The 19,635-nt window shown below is 43.1% G+C and overlaps 1 protein-coding gene and 1 long non-coding RNA gene across 3 annotated transcripts; one reads left to right on the forward strand and one right to left on the reverse strand.

The window, feature by feature from the left end:
* The first annotated feature begins 1,605 nt into the window (after window positions 1–1,605).
* On the forward strand, window positions 1,606–3,313 carry LOC125726919 (uncharacterized). The gene is made up of 3 exons (XM_049003398.1): window positions 1,606–1,760; window positions 2,063–2,178; window positions 2,489–3,313. The coding sequence occupies exons 1-3, from the start codon at window positions 1,758–1,760 to the stop codon at window positions 3,141–3,143; spliced, it is 774 nt and encodes a 257-aa protein (XP_048859355.1). The 5' UTR covers window positions 1,606–1,757; the 3' UTR covers window positions 3,144–3,313.
* A 2,830-nt stretch (window positions 3,314–6,143) lies between these two features.
* LOC125726922 (uncharacterized) lies at window positions 6,144–12,276 on the reverse strand. 2 transcript variants are annotated; one of them, XR_007388462.1, is made up of 2 exons: window positions 7,853–12,276; window positions 6,144–7,722 (listed from the first exon to the last, which is right to left on the reverse strand). It is a non-coding gene; the product is annotated as an uncharacterized LOC125726922 (long non-coding RNA). The 2 variants fall into 2 exon arrangements; XR_007388461.1 differs by having other exon boundaries at window positions 6,144–7,787.
* Window positions 12,277–19,635: the final 7,359 nt, after the last annotated feature.

A 19,635-nucleotide genomic window follows, 5' to 3' on the forward strand; every position in this document is an offset into this window, starting at 1 on the left:
TTATCATCATCATCATCATCATATTAAAAAATCTATGTCGGGTTGGTATGACTCCTCCAGGTTCTGGGAAAATAGCTGATGTTTCTGTGTTCATGTATGTGTGGATATACATTGGAAATCATTTTTGAAAGTTCATTTTAAATAACAGACTATAACTGCAGGGAAACACTGCATTTACTGGAAAGAAGGAAAGAAATTGTTGTGCAAATTGAGACATATTGTGAAAGCAGAAGCAAAACCTCTCTGTTCCTCCCTCGTTCCAAGAACTCAGCTGGATATCGCTGAATCATAGATTATATCTAATAACCTTACATCTAATAATAAATAACAACAATATATGATAAATTTGTATGATAAATAAATACTTATTATACATTATTTGAGTAAATATCTTTTATGCTATTGTACTGCACAACAGATTACTTGTCAATTAACCACAATTGTATTAACGACACATTTAATGATACTAAGCAGATGGAGAGTCCCCTCTGCAACCTGGTGTCATACACACACGCACACACATACACACACACTCACATACACACACACACATGCACACACACACGCACACAGACACACACACACTCACATACACACAGACACACACACAGACACACAGCGCACAGACACACACATGCACATGCACACACAGACACACACGCACACATGCATACACACACACACACACACACATACACACACACACACACACACACTGACCGATGTAAGATGATCACCGCTCATGGCCTCTCTGATGGAGTGCTGTGGTTGCTCCAGGCCCACATCTTCTAACCCAGCTTGTGCATAATAGGGCAAATTGTATCTACTAATGATAATGATTGATGATTAATGATGAATTTGGGCTGGAGAATAAAGAGAGTATTTGAATAATCGCCTGAGTAACACAGGATAATCAACACTGACATTTGAACTTAAGTTGAAATAAATGAATAAAGCTATAACCAGGTTTATAATTGATATAATTTACACCGTTGAGAGTGGGACAGGCCATGCCTGCTTCTATAGAAAACAGGGAGCCACATTAAAAATACTCAAATGCTTATCAAGATAAATAAGTCTCCTGTCTTTAATATTGTCTGAGAAAAATCACAAAGTGAAGTAAAGAGATAAATGCAAGTGAATTGTGAATTAAATGTGAATGAAATATAAACATGGGACTGAAGAAGAACAAAATGAAGTGTTTGAATGGAGAGAGTAGAAGGATACAGAGTTCAGCTGAGCTCACAATGCTGTGTTTAACTGACATTGGAAAGGGTCGTGGTTAAGAGGGAAACGCTTCAAAATTCCGACAGTGGTAAAACAACACAAAACTGAGTTGGTATGATCATCTCCAGGTTCTGCAGATATAATTATAATGCTGATGTTTCTGTTTATATAAGTGGATATACACTGGAAATCACTTTTGAATAATAAAAGACTATAACTGCAGGCAATCACTGCATTTGCTTTACAAGTTTCTGAATTACTGGAAAGACATTGTTGTGGTAGCTGAGAACTGTTGTGAAAGCCAAGATCCTAAAGATAGCAACAGTTGTGCTTCCTCAGCAAATCTGCCTTGTAATGGGCTGGACCGGAAGCACTACAGTGTTAACGGCTGGACTTCTTCACCACATACATTGTGGTATATATACCAGCGCTCTCTCCTGCTGCTGCAGCCTACCTGATTAAGTACAGCAGGAGAAGACACTATCTCAGCTTCTCAGATCTGACTCACGCCAAGCCCACCGGCCTCCATCATGGTAATGTGATGTAGTGTAAATAAACAAGGAAGACTGTATTTGATAATCCCAAAATGTTTTCATCAGACTTTCGTCAGAAGGTCTAGGGGTCAAATTATTTTGGGAGCATCAAATACAATTTGTGAGAATTCTTCCTTTTTTACATTTACCTTTAGCTTTGTCCTGCACCTGATTCCAGCGTGGGTTGGATGTGCAAACCTTGAATAGTTTTTATAAGTAATGTGAGGTAAATCTTTTCTTTTTTCCTTTCTCTCAGCTGCTGGTCTGTGATTGTGCTCCTTCATGTCTCGTTACCGGTTTAGGTGCATACAGGTGTGCTGGTTGGACTCCTCCTGCTCTCCCTGTTCTCCTCTGTGGTATCAGCAGACGAGGGGGATCTGAACGCTCTCCCTAAAATCATCCGATTCTTTGAGACCAGGTAAGCGAGTGGGACTCCCGTCATAGTTTAAGCTATTTGTTGAGTAAGCAACTATAAATATTTGTAGTAAATCTTCTTAAATATTAGTAGTTATCCCTCAAGGTTGGTCAAAAGTATGATGAAGAAGCAGTTGTCATGACTACTCCATGCGCCCTGTCATCATGACTTGTATGTGAATTCAGCAGGAACAGGAACGTCCTGACTGATAAAAAGCGCACGTGGTATTTGTGCACTGTGTCAAGCTTGGGATGTGCAGCATCAGCAACATCAGGTCTTCATTTATCTTGTTTTTACTCTTTGTTTCTCCAAGATATAAACCATCTGAACAGACCAGCAGCGGTGAAGGTGCCCAGTATGCTGTGGCCATCAACGTCCCAGCAGGACAGTGTGGGGCCAGTTTCGACGAGAAAGAGTTCCTTAGAGGAGAGATCACAAATAATGTCAAGAATGACCTTGAGACATGGAAACTTTACACGGGAAAACAGATGGTCGCTGCCAGACCAAAGGGCACTGGCTCCTCAGCCGTCCACTCAGAGCGCGCCTTGCTCATCTGTGATAGCAGCCAAGCTGTCGCTCCTGTGCAAAACCTGCTGAACACAGGGGACAGAAATGGCTGTGTGGTGTTCTACACCTACAACTCTCCATGTCTGGACTACTGCCTGAACCAAGGAAAGGACGACAACGAACAGAACCGGGAGAGAGTCCAGAAAAAGAGAGGAAATACTAATGTCCAGCCCGCTGTGAAGAAGTGCATCCTGGACTCTCTCAGTATACTGACCAATCACCCCGGTCCCAAGGCCTTTGTGTTCAGTCAGGTCTATAGGAAAGACAAAGAAAAGGCCGAGCTGTTGGCCTCTGCCCTGAAGGTGGTTGCAGAGAAGGTCCCCCTCTACAAATGTAACACCAACTCCTGTATCAAGTGCCTGGATAACAATAACAAGATCAACAGTCAATGCCTGTCCTAAGCGAGACACATTGCAATCATGTCCAAATGGATATTCATCTTTTTTCTTTCCATGAATATTAATGATTTCAGTCTTTGTAACTTGATTTACTAACATATATTAATACTCTTGGACTACTGTTAATTATGCACTTGTGATTTGAAATCATTTAATAAATATCACAGCAACAATTACAGAGGTCTGTCTATGTGTAAAATAGCTTAAATATTTGGATATGTGTGTGTTTGTGTGTGGATATAAAAATCTTTTGGTCATATGAGAAAAAGAATACAGAAAGTAAATGACTGAAAAGCAATTTAGAAAACCGCGAGTGAGTAAAAACTTTATCCGACAAAAACTTGGGCCTCCTCATCAGCAGATGGCAGCACTGAGAGCCTGAGAGCTTCCTCATCATGACTCCGCAGGGACGAGCTCAGTCACACACACCCACACATTACCGCTGTCCTCTTTAAAGACTCCATACGGGAACATGCTAACTGACAAAAACAGATACATTCAGTTACTGATATGAACAGAACAACAGCCTGGGCTGTTTGGGATGTGGCAAGACCTGCAGCACATCACAGAGCACAGGGCCACCACCGGCACCATCAGCTTTGCAGGCAGCCTATTGGATGCCACACTCGGCCTGCACCCCACCCTCTTTGACTGGCTCCTGGACTTTTTGACTGGCAGACCTCAGTCTGTCAGGATCGGTAACAGGACTTCTGCCAGCATCACCACAAACACTGGCATCCCACAGGGTTGCGTTCTTCAGCCCCATCCTCTACACCCTGTTCACCCACGACTGTGTCGCCTCCCACAAAGACAACATCATCCTGAAGTTCGCAGATGGCACCACAGTGATCGGTCGCATCACTGGAGGGGACGAAGCGGCCTACAGGAGAGAGGTAGCCGGTCTGGTGTCATGGTGTGAGGACAACAACCTCACCCTCAACACGGACAAGACAAAGGAGATGATAGTGGACATGAGGAAGAGGAGGAGACCTCATCAGCCACTGTTCATCTGGGAGCCTGAAGTGGAGAATGTGAGCAGCTTTAAGTACCTGGGTGTCCACATCAGTGAGGACCTCAGCTGGTCACTGAACACCACACAGCTGGTCAAGAACAGCGACTGTACTTCCTGAGGAAGCTGAGGAAGTTTGGTATGTCAACCAAGATCCTCAGCAACTTCTACAGCTGCATCATGGAGAGCACACTGACCAGCTGCTTCACCGTGTGGAACAGCAGCAACTACAGCTATGGACAGCAAACGCCTGCAGAGAGTGGTGAGGACTGCAGAGAAGATCATCAGGACTCCACTGCCCCAACTCCTCCCCTGAACCTTACGGCACATAACACCCCCCCACACAAGAGTGAACCCCGACAGGTGTTCACTATCACAAACACGAGCACTGCGATTAGGGGCATGCAGAGTATTAAAACAAAGGAAGAGAAGCCCAAAGGAAAACTGAGAGTCGCGAGTAACTGGGGTGTCAGGTTCTGGAGAGGGTGTCAGCCACGAGGTTATTAACCCCCTTTTTATGTGTGATCTCTAGGTTAAACGACTGGATGATTAGAGCCCAGCGCATTAATCGCTGGTTAGCGTTACACATTCGGGCCAGGAAAAGCAAAGGGTTATGGTCATGTCCAAATGGATATTCATCTTTTTTCTTTCCATGAGCAGCACTGCTCTGTACAGCACCAGTAACATCCTGCAGCTGCCAGTCAGTGGTCTGGCTGAGGAATTTATGGTGTCAAGGACACGGGAGGTCCTGCAGTACAGAGAGTCCAAAGATCCCAAAGTGGCATCAGCTGGCATCCAGGTGCACACTGGCAGGCAGTGCAGTGCAGCCAAGTCACTGGAGGTGGCTGAGTCCCAACTGAGGCAGAAGGCACTGCTGGGCACAATAGCATCAGGCATTGGTTACTACCCAGTAACTAGAGCTAACAAGGTGCGAGGCAAAGAGCATCAGCACCTTGTCCAGGAAGAAGTGCCGGTAGGTGTGGAGGAAGTACGAGCTAGCAGGATGGGGGGAATGGGACAGCAAGGAGCTTGGACTAGATGGGAGAATGTTCTGCCAAGGAAGATCAGCCAAACACACATCACTGCAGTGAGTAAAAAGTACCTGACTTGTACAATTATGTCACGTTCATCCTTCACTATAGTCGTCTACCTTTCAGGATATCTGACGTTCTGTAGGATTAGAGTACAGATGAGGTATTGATATGGTACAGTACAGTGTGAGACTTACTACAAGTGTAACATTACTTAAACGTCTTACAGTAAAAGTACAGTAATGAATCACAGAGTTCATAAATAAATATATAAAAATATAAATATTCATCCATCCATTTTCCAAACCACTTATCCTACTGGGTCGCGGGGGGTCCGGAACCTATCCCGGAAGCAATGGGTACGAGGCAGGGAACAACCCGGGATGGGGGGCCAGCCCATCGCAGGGCACACTCACACACCATTCACTCTCACACGCACACCTATGGGCAATTTAGCAAGTCCAGTTAGCCTCAGCATGTGTTTGGACTGTGGGGGGAAACCGTAGTACCCGGAGGAAACCCCACGACGACATGGGGAGAACATGCAAACGCCACATACATGTGACCCAGGCGGAGACTCGAACCCGAGTCCCAGAGGTGCGAGGCAACAGTGCTAACCACTGCACCACCATGCCGCCCAAAAATATAAATATAATAAATATAAATATCAGAAAAGCACAGAACAGAAAAGAAGTGACAGAAGCTGATAGCTGACTGTAACGTCAGTGTTGAGTGTGTGTTGGTGAGTAGAAATGTTTGGAAATGCAGTGTTTTTTGTATGGTTATTGATTTTATTTATTTAGGTAAATATACACAAAGTGTATACATACATCTAGAATAGAGATAGTGTGTGTGTGTGTTTCTACAGCTGTATTAAGAGTAGTCAATTTGAGAGGAAATATAGAGCAGATCCTGAGATTCTTTATAAGAACAGAGTTCTAAAATAAAACTCAGGGCACAGAGTGAAGAAAATCCACTTTATTATTCCTTCAGATGGTTAGAGTGACAGAACAGATGCATTGTGGGAGAGATTTGAGGAAATTTCAGCTCCTGAGGAAAATCTGACTGGATTCAAAAGTGAAAGATGGAAATCAAACCTATCATGTACTGACCTTATGATCTGGATTCAATTCTACACTAAATCATCTTAGAAATGTACAGAGGAAAGAAGCCCAGACACACCCCCAAAAGAGGACATACACCAAAAATAAAACTAACAATCCCTAATAATCCCATTTTACAGCAAGAACAACAGATTCACAATAAAAAACTCCTCCATCTAAACACAGGAAGAAACTCACACCAAGATTATACTCTGAAATAACGTGTGTGTGTGTGTGTGTGTGTGTGTGTGTGTATGTGTATGTGTATGTGTGTGTGTATGTTCCTCATCTCCATCTCCTCCTCTCTCCTAGAATAACAGACAGAAAGAAACAGCATCAGCTCAGGGCTGAGATTTAATGTTATCACAGGCTTTTCTGCTGCATTTTCACTCCACACACAGATTTTATTCCATATTCACTGTAAACAACATCATGTCTTACTCTCTCAGTTCAGCAGGAAGACGCACAGTCACACTATGAGAGCTGTTGGAGGAAGAATCGCCTTCAGAGGCTGTAAAACATTCAGATCACATTCATAGTTAAACCTTTAACCAAACTAAACATTTATTCAATTTTCATCTGAAGAATCAAAATATGTCCACTGGGTTTGGTTTACTGCATGAAAGTTCACAAGACAGTTTGTAAATGTGTTTGTCCAATTTATCAGTTAGGTTTAAACACATGTATTATATCCGTCAAATCCTCTTTCAAGAATTAGAAAGTGTAAATCTGTTCTCTGAAATTTCACATCACATCATCCTTCCTCCTCTCACCAGAGTTCTTCTTCTTCTTCTTCCTCCTCTGAAGCCATCAAGTTTTACACCTGTTAAATCAGCACGGAGTCTTTATTATCTGCTGCAGCAGTAAATCAGCTTTCACTGGAATCCTGTAGTTTTATAGGAAAATGTTTCTCCGCCCTCTCAGGTTTCGGCTCTCTCACAGACGGCACTAACTCCTTCTCCAAGCTTCTGCGCCGAATCATGCAGGTGTAGCTGTGTTTCTGCAGCTCCTCAGCTGGGACTTTCAGAGTACTTCCCCTCTAGAAGCTTCCATCTTGGTTGGATAACATCTCTCTGAGGTCCATCCTTCTTCCAGCTGATCATCGCTGCTTTTTTGCAGAAGATACCTGTAATATGACACATAATCTTTGTAGAAGATTCCTTCTGGAACACTGACGCTTTGGGACGGACTGCAGAGACACAGAGACAGAAATATTAAATTGATTTTTAAAAGATTCGAGAAAAGTGTTTTTACGTGAAACTAAATTCTGTTAGAAGTGCGTCAGATGCCTCTTCTCCCTTTTCTCCTTCTTTCGGCTGATTCCGTTAAATGTCATAAAGCTCCTCTTAGGTCTCCCTCTGTCACACCAACCACCTGCATGTCCTCTCTCACCACATCCATAAAGCTCCTCTTAGGTCTCCCTCTGTCACACCAACCACCTGCATGTCCTCTCTCACCACATCCATAAAGCTCCTCTTAGGTCTCCCTCTGTCACACCAACCACCTGCATGTCCTCTCTCAGCACATCCATAAAGCTCCTCTTAGGTCTCCATCTGTCACACCAACCACCTGCATGTCCTCTCTCACCACATCCATAAAGCTCTTCCTCTTTTACTCTTGCCTGGCAGCTCCATCCTCAGCATCCTTCTCCCAATATACCCAGCATCTCTCCTCTGCACGTGTCCAAACCAATGCAATCCCGCCTCTCTGGCTTAGTCTCCAAACTGTCCAACCTGAGCTGACCCTCAAATATACTCGTTCCTAATCCTGTCCATCCTCGTCACACCCAATGCAAATCTTACCATCTTTAACTCTGCCACCTCCAGCTCTGCCTCCTGTCTTTTCATCAGTGACACCGTCTCCATCCCATATGACGTAGCTGGTCTCACTACCATCTTGTAGTCCTTCTCTTTCACTCTCGCTGGTACCTGTCCGTCACAAATCACTCCTGACTCTCTTCTCCACCCACTCCACCCTGCCTGCACTCACTTGCTCACCTCTTTCTGTTGACCCCGAGTATTTAAACTCTTCCACCTTCCCCACCTCTCCTCCCTGTATCCTCACCATCCTGCTGTCCTCCCTCTCGTTCACACACATGCAGCTTTACGAGGCAGAAATAAATTAACAGAATGTGTCATTTACGGTGTCCAACATTAAAAATGGAAAAAAAGAGCAAAAGCTATGATGTAACTACACTGGACTACATTTAAAATTTAAGATATCCATCCATCCATCCATCCATTATCCAAACCGCTTATCCTATTGGGTCGGGGGGGGTCCGGAGCCTATCCCGGAAGCAATGGGCATGAGGCAGGGAACAACCGAGGATGGGGGGCCAGCCCATCGCAGGGACACTGTACAATAAAAGCAAAATATAACATAAATTAAAAGTAGTTAGACTACAAACAACAAATAGGTAGCATGTAGAGACAAGGACACATTGATTAAAAGACACACCGGGGCCAGATTGACATCAACCAAAACAACATAAAATAAATATTAAAGAAAATCGCAAAAAGTCAAGAGAAGTCTGAGTAGGCCAGAGTGAAGAGGTGAGCTTTGAGCATGGATTTGAATATGGAGAGTGAAGTGCATGTACGTAGTGCAGGTGGGAGGGTGTTCCGAAGTTTAGGGCCAGCCACACTAAATGCCCTGTCACCCATGGAATGGAGATGAGCAGAGAGGGTGGATAGAAGGTGTGCATCAGTAGAGCGTAACGTGCGGGTGGGTTTTTATAAGGTGAGAAGATCCGCGAGGTAGATGGGTGCTAGGTTGTTCTGGGCTTTGTAGATGAACAGAAGGGTTTTGAATTGAATCCAAGATTGTACTGGAAGCCAGTGTAACTAATGGAGGATGGGAGTGATATGTTGCCATGGCCTTGTATGGGTGAGAAGTCTTGCTGTGGAATTTTGCATATGTTGTAGTCTCTTTAATGGTTATCCATGGTTTGTTATTAGGGTAAATTTTCACTTGTTTGCATGGAACAACCATGTTCCTACAGAAAGCAATATATGAGCTGGTCACAACAGCCAACTCATCCAGATCATCACAACAGGACTGTTTAAACATCTCCCAGTCCATACAGTCAAAGCACTCTTGTAAATACAGCACAGATTCATCAATCCATTCTTTTGTGTCCTTGATTTGTGCTTTCTGCCTTTTTAAAACAGTTTGGTATGTCGGCAGCAGATGCACACAGTTATCGTCGGCTGAACCAAGTGTTGGCAGTGACAGTGATTTGTAAGCATCCTTTATGGATCCGTAACAGAGGTCTAGGATTTTGTCCCGCCTCGTATGACATGACACACTGCTTAAAAAAGCTTGCTAGTGTTCTTTTAAGACAAACATGGTTAAAGTCCCCCAATATGACGTTTGGCACCTCAGGTGAAAGAGACTGCAGTTTCTGCACAGCGTCAGAGATGGTGTTGTAAGCTGATACCACGTTTGCCCTTGGATGAATGTAAACTGTTGTGGAAACTTGCGGGGCAGGTAAAAAGGTCGTAATGATACTGATATAAGTTCCACATCTGGCGTACAGATACGGTCTCTTACAGTCACAGAGGTGCAGTATCGTTTGTTGACAGATACACATGCCCCGCCTCCTTGACACTTCCACGTTACCTCTGCTTGTCGGTATGGTGAACCAAATCCATCAATACACTGATCCGTATCCTGGTCATGCTCCATCAGCCGAGTCTCTGTAAAAGCCGAGACACAACAGTTCCTGAAATCCTTCATAAAGCGAACGTTTCCCTGAAGCTCGTCCACTTTATTTCTCAGGATCATGGAGGGTAAAGCAATTCGTGTGAGCCGCTGTTTTCGGAAACTTTGCCTGACGCCTCCTCGTTTACCCCTCCTCCTCCTAGTCGCCCTTGTTTTAGCCCCGGTTCCACCAGGGTCTTCTAGAATAAAGTCCGGCAGTAGCGGCGTGATGTCCATCACGGCCACTCCCACACAATTCCTCTGCAGGAGTGTAGCTCTGGTGCACTGTAGCCTGCCGTGACTGCCGGCTCCATCGAGCAACTCGGGGGCAAGTAGTCCACAACGGAATATCCAAAGTGTGAAAAGAGCTACGATATCCATTGTGGATACTTACTGTACTCAGAAATTACTCGAAAATTAACTCCAAGAAAAAACACAAAGAATAAAAGGACGCCAAGCTTTCATTCACTTTCATTCACTCTCCCTGCCAGTCGCTGCGTGCGCATGCTATTCGTACTATTTGCTGTCATAAGTAAGTAGTAAGTAAGTGAACTTTATTGTCATTCACACCATACAACAGTACAACAATGGATGCATAGGAGGAGGAGGAGGAGTAAACGAGGAGGCGTCAGGCAACGTTTCAGAAAACATATTGAATAAAATCCTGAAGTAAACCCACCAGAAAAGTTGCAGGATTAAAATATGACATAGAGTTTCTGAAAGTCATCTTGTGATGTATTAAATTCTCCAGCCCTCTGCTGTGTGGTCCCCCCCCCTTGTATGATCACCTGCACCATTCTGCACTGCAGGACTGACAGGTGTTTTTCAAAATGTCCACTGGGTTAGAGAAACATGTCAGCCACGATGATGGATGATGAGAGGAATAGGGAACAGGAGCCATGAATTCTAGCATCGTGGGCTGTCTTCCTCATCGTCTAGAATAGAACAGAATGTATCTTTATTGTCATTGTAGATACAACGAAATTTGAATGCCCAATTTACAGTGCAAAAAAAAACGCAAAATTCATGTTGCACACAGTTCATGTTCTTGCCATGTTAAGTGCTATTATGGCTTTGGGATGGAAACTGTTCTTTAGTCTATCGGTCCTTGTTTTTATCACTCTACCACGTCTGCATGAGAGCAGCAGTTCAAAAAGAGTGACCTGGATGGAATGGCCCTTTTAGGATGTTTTGTGCTTCTTTAAGGCTACGGGACCTATACAGTTCATCCAGGGAGGGGAGTGGACTGCCAGTGAGTATCTTGGCTGTTTTGATGACCCCTTGAAGCACCTTCCGTTCAGCAGCTGTGCAGCTTGCAAACCATACACAGATGCAGTAGAGAGAATGCTCTCTATGGTGCAGCTGACAGACCATACACAGATGCAGTAGGATAGAATGGTCTCTATGGTGCAGCTGACAGACCATGCACAGATGCAGTAGATAGAATGCTCTCTAAGGTGCAGCTGACAGACCATACACAGATGCAGTAGATAGAATGCTCTCTATGGTGCAGCTGACAGACCATACACAGATGCAGTAGATAGAATGCTCTCTAAGGTGCAGCTGACAGACCATACACAGATGCAGTAGGATAGAATGCTCTCTATGGTGCAGCTGACAGACCATACACAGATGCAGTAGATAGAATGCTCTCTATGGTGCAGCTGACAGACCATGCACAGATGCAGTAGATAGAATGCTCTCTAAGGTGCAGCTGACAGACCATACACAGATGCAGTAGGATAGAATGCTCTCTATGGTGCAGCTGACAGACCATACACAGATGCAGTAGATAGAATGCTCTCTAAGGTGCAGCTGACAGACCATACACAGATGCAGTAGGATAGAATGCTCTCTATGGTGCAGCTGACAGACCATACACAGATGCACTAGATAGAATGCTCTCTAAGGTGCAGCTGACAGACCATACACAGATGCAGTAGATAGAATGCTCTCTAAGGTGCAGCTGACAGACCATACACAGATGCAGTAGGATAGAATGGTCTCTATGTTGCATTGGTAGAAGGACACAACCAGCTTCTGTGTAAGATGGCCCTTCTCAGGAAGTGTAATCTCTGCTGTGCCTTCTTGGTGAGAGTGGAGGTTTCCACACATTCCCCATTGATAAAAAGGGGCTGAATGTCAGTCTTCTTCCTCCTATGGTCCATAATCAGCTCAAAGCATTGATATGCATATGATATGATATACATTGATATGTTTAGGACCAGATTCTTTTTTCAAACACCACTCAGACAGCCGTTCCACCTCATCATGGTACATAGACTCATTCCCCAAGGCCCCCCCCCACCCCCCCAAGATGAGCTCCACCACAGTAGTGTCATCTTGCTATTGGTGAAGTGGGCAGGAACAAAGTGTACAGGGTGAAGAGCAGGGGACTCAACACACAGCCAGTGCTGAGGCTGAGGTCTGAAGAGATGTGAGAGCCTCCTCTCACCCTCTGGCAGCGATTTCACAGGAAGTCTTTAATCCGTAAGCAGATGGAGTAAGAGAGACCCAGCTGTAATAGCTCTGACACCCGTCTGTAAGGAAGGACGGTGTTAAAAGCAGAGCTAAAATCTACAAAAAGTAGCCTAGCATAGCTACCATGATGCTCCAAATGGGCCAGAGCAGTATGGAGACCAATTGCTATGACATCATCTGTAAACCTGTTCACTCTATAAGCAAACTGGTGTGGGTCCAACCTGCCTGGGAGACTTGAGGTAATGTGTCTACAGACCAGTTTCTCAAAGCACTTCATAATGATTGGTGTAAGTGCCACAGGCCGGTGATCATTCAGGCTGCTGATTTTGGACTTGGAGTCCATGGAGTGGTACAATTATAGAAGTTTTCAAGCAGAGCAGGGTGGTGGATTGGGACAAAGACTGATTGAAGATCTTGGCAAAGACCCCCGTCAGCTGGTCTGCACACTCCTTCAGAATGCGTCCCGTAACACCATCATGTCTAGCAGCTTTCCTAGGGTTATCAGTCCTCATCGTCCGTCTCACCTCATGCTCCTACAAACATGAAAACATGGTTGCTATACTCCTTAGAGTGTGACATAGCTGACTGGTGACATAACCTCAAAGCAGGTGAAGAAATGGTTGAGTTCTTCTGCCAGTGAGGCGTCACCACTGCAGTCCGGATGTGCTGGTCCCTTGTTGTTTTACTTGTTATGTGGGTTATTCAATGACCACAACTTGGAATTAATTGGAGAGACTGATATGTTCTGTTCTGTGTTCGCCGCCTGGTCTAACTGGCCTTCGCGGGAATAACGGCTTTGGGAAAAATCTTTGAGATCTGATTAATAATCAACAGACACTTTCCCAATGAAAAGCTGCATCACATATAACTTATCCGATTGAGTGTGAATTTAGGTGTGTGACTTTTTCTGATAAATATGAATCATTAACAACTCTTATCATATTTGTATTATAACAAAACTGATGTTTACATTTGACCCCAAACCAAACGATTTCTGAATTATTACATTTTTTTATATAAAATTTAATTGTTCAGTAATTTTTTTTGCTTTATTGGAAGATTAATTTGGTCCATCTATGCCTGTTCAAAATTGCTCTGCATTAATGATGCTCTTTGTTGATTTTGTCTGTGTGTCTGTCAACAGCAACATAACGTGATTATAATGTCATTTAGAATAGCAGAGAATAAATCATATTGGCATCCCATGCTACTTTGCAAATAACAATATAGCTTGAAAAGTGTGGTGTCCATACATAGTGTTGTAAATTTTTTTTAAATTGACATTACGGGGGAAAAACAAGGGAACCATGCAAGACTGGAAGTAAATGTGGGAACTGCAAGGGAACAATGATTAACATTAATGGGCAAATAGAGGCGGCTTGCTGTCTTTGGTCACTGCCCAAATTCCCCTCCCCCATATCTCAATTTGGTCGAGTGTAGTGGCTCCTGGAACTTATTACCAAACAATCCCTGGGACTAAGAGGATAATGTGTTAGCTGATATCTTAGCCTGGACCAGCACGGCGATGGGAAAAGAGGGCCAGCTGAGGTGAACGCGGATCGCTTGTGTTTCATACTCCGGCAGTAACATTAGGCGCAATCCGGTAAAATCCTTACCAGGATGGAAAAGAAAACAGCTTTTTTAAAAAAAGAAAACAGCTAATTACAAAAGGTTGGGAGCATACCATAAACCTCAGGGGCGGAGGGGAGGCCAAAATAACAAACCAACCAACAACTAAGTAACATACATAAACCTACCTTACCTCAAAACACAAAGAAACAAACACATAACAGAATCTGCCCTTACTCCCCAACTACTCAAAACCGGGAAAAAAGCACATTCAAATGAAAATGGCCCCCTCCCTACCAAGCTCACAAAACATAAACTAATTACAACACACAAAAACAGAATGAAGGGGAAAAAAGCACATCCTATCTTAAAAAAAAAAAAAGCCAAGCCAGGCCAAGCCAAGCCTGCAACCAACTGGGGCCCCTAGCCCAAAACAATTTGCAACGCTTATCAACAATGTATTTTCGTTTGTCTATTTTAGAGGGCCTACATTCTTTGATCCTCTGCCTACAAGGGCCCCTGACCCTATAGGGAGGGCGTTTGGCTGCCAAGGGCCCTTGAATTGTGGTGGTTGTAGTGGTGGTGCTGGTGGTGGTGGTGGGGGGGGCCCTCACGAATGTTTTGCCCAGGGGCCCACACAACCCATAATCCGTCCCTGGGGGTACCCCTGCCAGACACGCTCAAAAAGACCACACCCAAAATTGAGCTAAATCAGCTTGCATCCGAACTGAATGAAATTAGCTGGAATTTGTTCAGTATCAGCCTAGGTATCATGAATGAGCATTGCCAGACAGTTTCTGTGGTGGGTTACCTGTGGCAGATGTTGCGCAAGAGCCCCTTCCAAAACTTCTGGCAGTTCAGAGAACATCTATGGCAAAAGCCTTGTCTGTACAAGTGCAGGCGATCATGAAAAAACAGAAAATCTGAAAGAAAAACTAATATCAAATCAACAAGGCTGTCATTAATCAGGACACTTAGATGATGTGTACACATTATAGGTGATGTGTACAAATGTACTAACAGGTGTAGGCTGCTTTGGATTAACTTGACCTGGCTAAACAGGTGATAGGCTTTAGTCACATTTATTATCATGTTGCTATGAGAAATCACTGCAGTACAAAATCTGAACTCATGAACTAATGAAGAGCCTAGGCTAGGAAACAAAACTATTGTGTTGTATGTAAAATTCTGTTTTACTTTATGGAATTTTGATTTTTCTGTGATCTCCATTTCCCATTTGATATAAACTTTCTGGAATTTGGATTTTTGGGTGGTCTTCATTCCCATTTGATACAATGAAATGGATATAGGATATTCTGGTTATCATCTGTTCTAAGAGGTAAGTGTTATGCTTTTTTACTATTTCAAAAAATTCCAAAATCAGTAGCTTTTTTTAAGTTTATGTCCAGGTTTTCTAAACCAAGGCTCATGTTTGAGCACCTTCTCCTCACTTGTTTGAAGTTTTAGTCATAAAAAAACTCAGGTAATTTTTAAAGATCTTAGGGAAGATCAATGGATAGCATCATGATACATGTTTCTACTTGTAGAAATGATACCCTATAGTGTAGAGGTGAAATTGATGAGCCTACTCAAAGTGAAGACTGTGCTTCTTGTCCACTTGCATCTAAATACAACAACAGCAAGCCAGCCCAGGAAGAAGAGGATCAATTTAGCATAGGATGAGTTAAAATGGTTTGAATGTTTGGCTTCCTTCCTGATATGATAGATGACAAAGATGGCACAAAATTGCTGCCTATTCTGCAACATTGTCTTCAGAGTAATAAAATGCAACAGGATTGATACTTCCTCTTCAGACAGGTTTCTGCAACATACCAACTCCATTTCAGACTGCTATTTTTGCTAATTAAAGTTATTAACCAGGTCTTCCCTCTGATGCTTGGACTGGTTGGGAATTTAGGCTTCATACAAACTGTATAACTTTTTCTAATGTTCGTCATTAACTTAATTAACAGTAGTACTTTCAAACTATTTCTTCTATTGGTTAGCACCCTGTTGCTCCAGATCCCAGTTTCTATTCATTTATTTATTGCTTTTGATTGTTCATGGGATCAGTCAAGCATCCTTGGCTGGTATTCTGAAGCAGCAGACTGTTCTCCATTGTCTTAAATAGTCAGCTCAATTACACTTTATACCAACAGAAATATGGTCTCAAGCACAAAATGTCTACGTTTGGATATCTAGACTAGTGTCATGTTGGAGACACTGGAATTTACTTCGAGCAAGATAATGCTTTTTGAATTAAATAATGAGCATGTCACAATAGTGTGTTCGAATATATACTTCATAGATAGTAGTTTGCCTGAAGTGTTATATCAAACCCCGTGATTTTTAAAAGCAGCCTGGCCATCCAATGCCATTGTCTGTTTTAACAAGGGTCCCAGTTATTTTTCAATGTATGCAGTTTAGCCAATATCAGTCTATTTTGTCTGAATACATACATATATTACAAACTTTTTAAAGTTATAGTTGTTTTTTTTTCAGTTTCATTTGATTCAGATGTCAGCTGATGTAGCTCAGTTTTGGGTTATTCTGCCAAGCGTACTCTACCTCAGAAACTGCCAATGCTCATTCATGATACCTAGGTTCCATTTAGTTTCATTTGGTTCGGATGTCAGCTGATCTAGTTCAGTTTTGGGTGTGGTCTTTTTGGGCATGTCTAGCAGGGGTAACCCACCACAGAAACTGTCTGGCAAAGTTCATTCATGATACCTGGGTTGATACTGAACAAGTTCCAACTAGTTTCATTTGGTTCGGATATCAGCTGATCTAGCTCAATTTTTGCAGGGCAGTTACATAACTCTGCCGAGGGTACCCCACCACTAAAAATGTCTGGCGGTGCCTGTTTATAAGTCCTGATTGTATAAGGTACATTGAAGCACCACTTTCAAGAAGTACATTTTTGAGCTGACCTAGCTCAATAATTTGAATTCATTACCACACCCCTCACAGCCACACCCACCACCACGGACCCGGCAGACATCCATTCTAATGAACTGTCATATGCCCCCAGCAAGATTACACTAAGGGAAATTGGTTCGTTTTCAGCTAGGCTGACCCCTCTGGGCTCCCGATCTATGATGCCGAGTCCTCCTTCGGCACGAGCTCCCCATCTGCTACATGCTCCTCGCGCGCGACGAATTTTTAACTTCACGCAGGAGAGCCGTCATTAAGACACATGATATAATTTGGCTAATCATAAAGGGAAATCATTCAATTGTTTTGTTACCTTGACATGGATCCATTAGTATACAGTATTAGAATAATGCAAAAAATCACGATCTGTACAATTCGCTTGAAAATTAGACTGTGGACGTCTTTAAAATTGACCACAATCTAAAATCGTAAGATCGCGCACCCCTACCAGCACCGTGCTGTACCAATGCGTGCTCCCCAACCTGCCCTGCCCTGAGCGATATTCCAGACATTTTAAAGTCCAGAGAAGAGGGCCCCGTACAGCCGTGTTTGGAGATATTTTCGACAACCCAGCAAGGTACAAGGAAAAGAGCTTTCAGTAGCTCATGGTACAAAGACAATCCATGGCTGGAATATTCCATAAGCAAGGATGCAGCCAGTTACAAAAGAAAGTGTCTTTGCATCATAATCAGGGTTTTCTAATTATAAAAAGGCTGTTTAAAGATGCAGGCTTTAAGCTACATGCATAATCAGACATATCAGTGCAGTATGTCATTGGAAGCAGTATGAAGCTGCCATCAATAGTGAGTCATCAGTGTTAGATGTCATGGTGGAAGATGGGGAACAGAAAGTGGCAAACATGTAAAAACAAACGTGCTGCTTTTAACTGGCAGACAAAACATAGTAGAGAGAGTTCACTGGGAGCTGCTGACTCTCACAAGGGTAGTTTTTACTGTCTTAGGAGAAAATTCCAAACATCACCCTTCAGTGGAGAAAAAGTTAAACACAAGTGAAAATGTGAAGTGCACAAGTTCTCCAATCCAGAATGGAATACTAGAGAGCTCGGCTGATACGGTCCTCAGGGAAATGAGAGATCAAGGGAGGGGAGCTGTTTAGTCGGATTGCTGATCAAACGAAATATACAAAGAAAGAGGATCAGCTGTGTTGAGTTTTAAGATCCTTCTCGAATGGTGCAGCACATGAAAGCTTGTTACACTTTCAGTCAGCAGAAAGCTGATATGCAGCAGGCCTAATGACAAGTGATACAAACATGGCCTGTAATAAAGGGATACCCTGGTGGGGGTGAAGGTTACGATGGTGCTGCACGAGTGGAAAGCACTCAGGTGTGTCTGCACGGATTAAGGAGCCTGTGCCATTTGAATTCTGTGTGCATTGCAGTGTGCAGTGCTTGGATTTGGGTCTTGTGGATGCAGTGAGATCAGTGTCTGAGGCAGATCAATTCTTTTCTCTGCTATAGCTGATGTATGACTTTGTATCTAATTCCTTTGTCCATCCAAAGTGGCCTGCAGTTCAGAAAGAAATGCATCCACTACATCAGCCCAGAGGATTTTAAAGGCTTATTGGTACAAGGTGGGCATGCAGATACATGGAGTGCCGCTCTCTGCCAGACAGACATCCTACAGCTAATAGAGGATTACAGGATAGCAGTACTGAAAATGCAGTGATAGATCAGTGGAACCAAAGGGGGATTCATGTTCAGATAGATATTAACTTCTTTCAACATGGATGAATTTGATAAACGTTTTGCAAGCAGTAATCAGAACTGACATCCTACTAATACAATCATGTTAAAACCATGCAGTGAAAGCCGAGAGCCTAATATGTTAATTTATTCTTTATTCAATCTTGTTTGCTGTAAATGATAATGTTGACATTTGTAAAAGATGTATAAGATGTATTGTACAACATGTATAAGATGTATTTTACGACATTGTAAAAGATCACCTTGCACTGTATTGTCATAAATGTAAAGATATCATTTTGTGTACGAGAAACAATGTCTGTATACTTTGTTTGCAAATTACTTGTGATACAAAATTGCAGTTATATTTAAACAGGGTTTTGAAGTCTCACGCGCTGACCGTGAGACACACGCATTTCAACCAGTTCACACGCCACACCTTGTGTTTCTCACGCTGAGATGTAAGGAATAACACCCACTAAGGTGTCCCGTTATATAGGATTAATGGACAAGACGCAGGCATACGGAGTGGAGTTTTCTGCCGAATTCATAGTTGTCCCGAGTTATACAGAGTTAATAGCCACCTACCAGTCAATCAGAAAATAGCATTTGTTGTTTCCGGGTAAATTCCAAAATAAGTTACAGGTTATCACATAGATGCGCAGACGGAGTGCAGACACGGTGGGAGTGGCAGAGCAGGATCCGATGAACACGGTAGGCGGGGCTCTCGGGTCTCACACTACGCCCGTAACAGTTAAGATGTCACTGTGAAGTTTAGAAGAAAGTCGAGAGCCCTGTTTAATTGTGATTCAAGTGGTTAGTTTAACCTTAACTTTGTAGCACCAGTTAATAAATTTTACTAGAATTACAGTTTTGTCTTTGAGCCCTCACTGTTAATGACTTAAGTGTTACTACTGTACTGTTTTTTACATGCATGATTTGAATCCTTAATGTGTTTATAACA

Source organism: Brienomyrus brachyistius, unplaced genomic scaffold (genome assembly GCF_023856365.1).
Source record: "Brienomyrus brachyistius isolate T26 unplaced genomic scaffold, BBRACH_0.4 scaffold79, whole genome shotgun sequence".
Lineage (NCBI taxonomy): Eukaryota > Metazoa > Chordata > Actinopteri > Osteoglossiformes > Mormyridae > Brienomyrus > Brienomyrus brachyistius.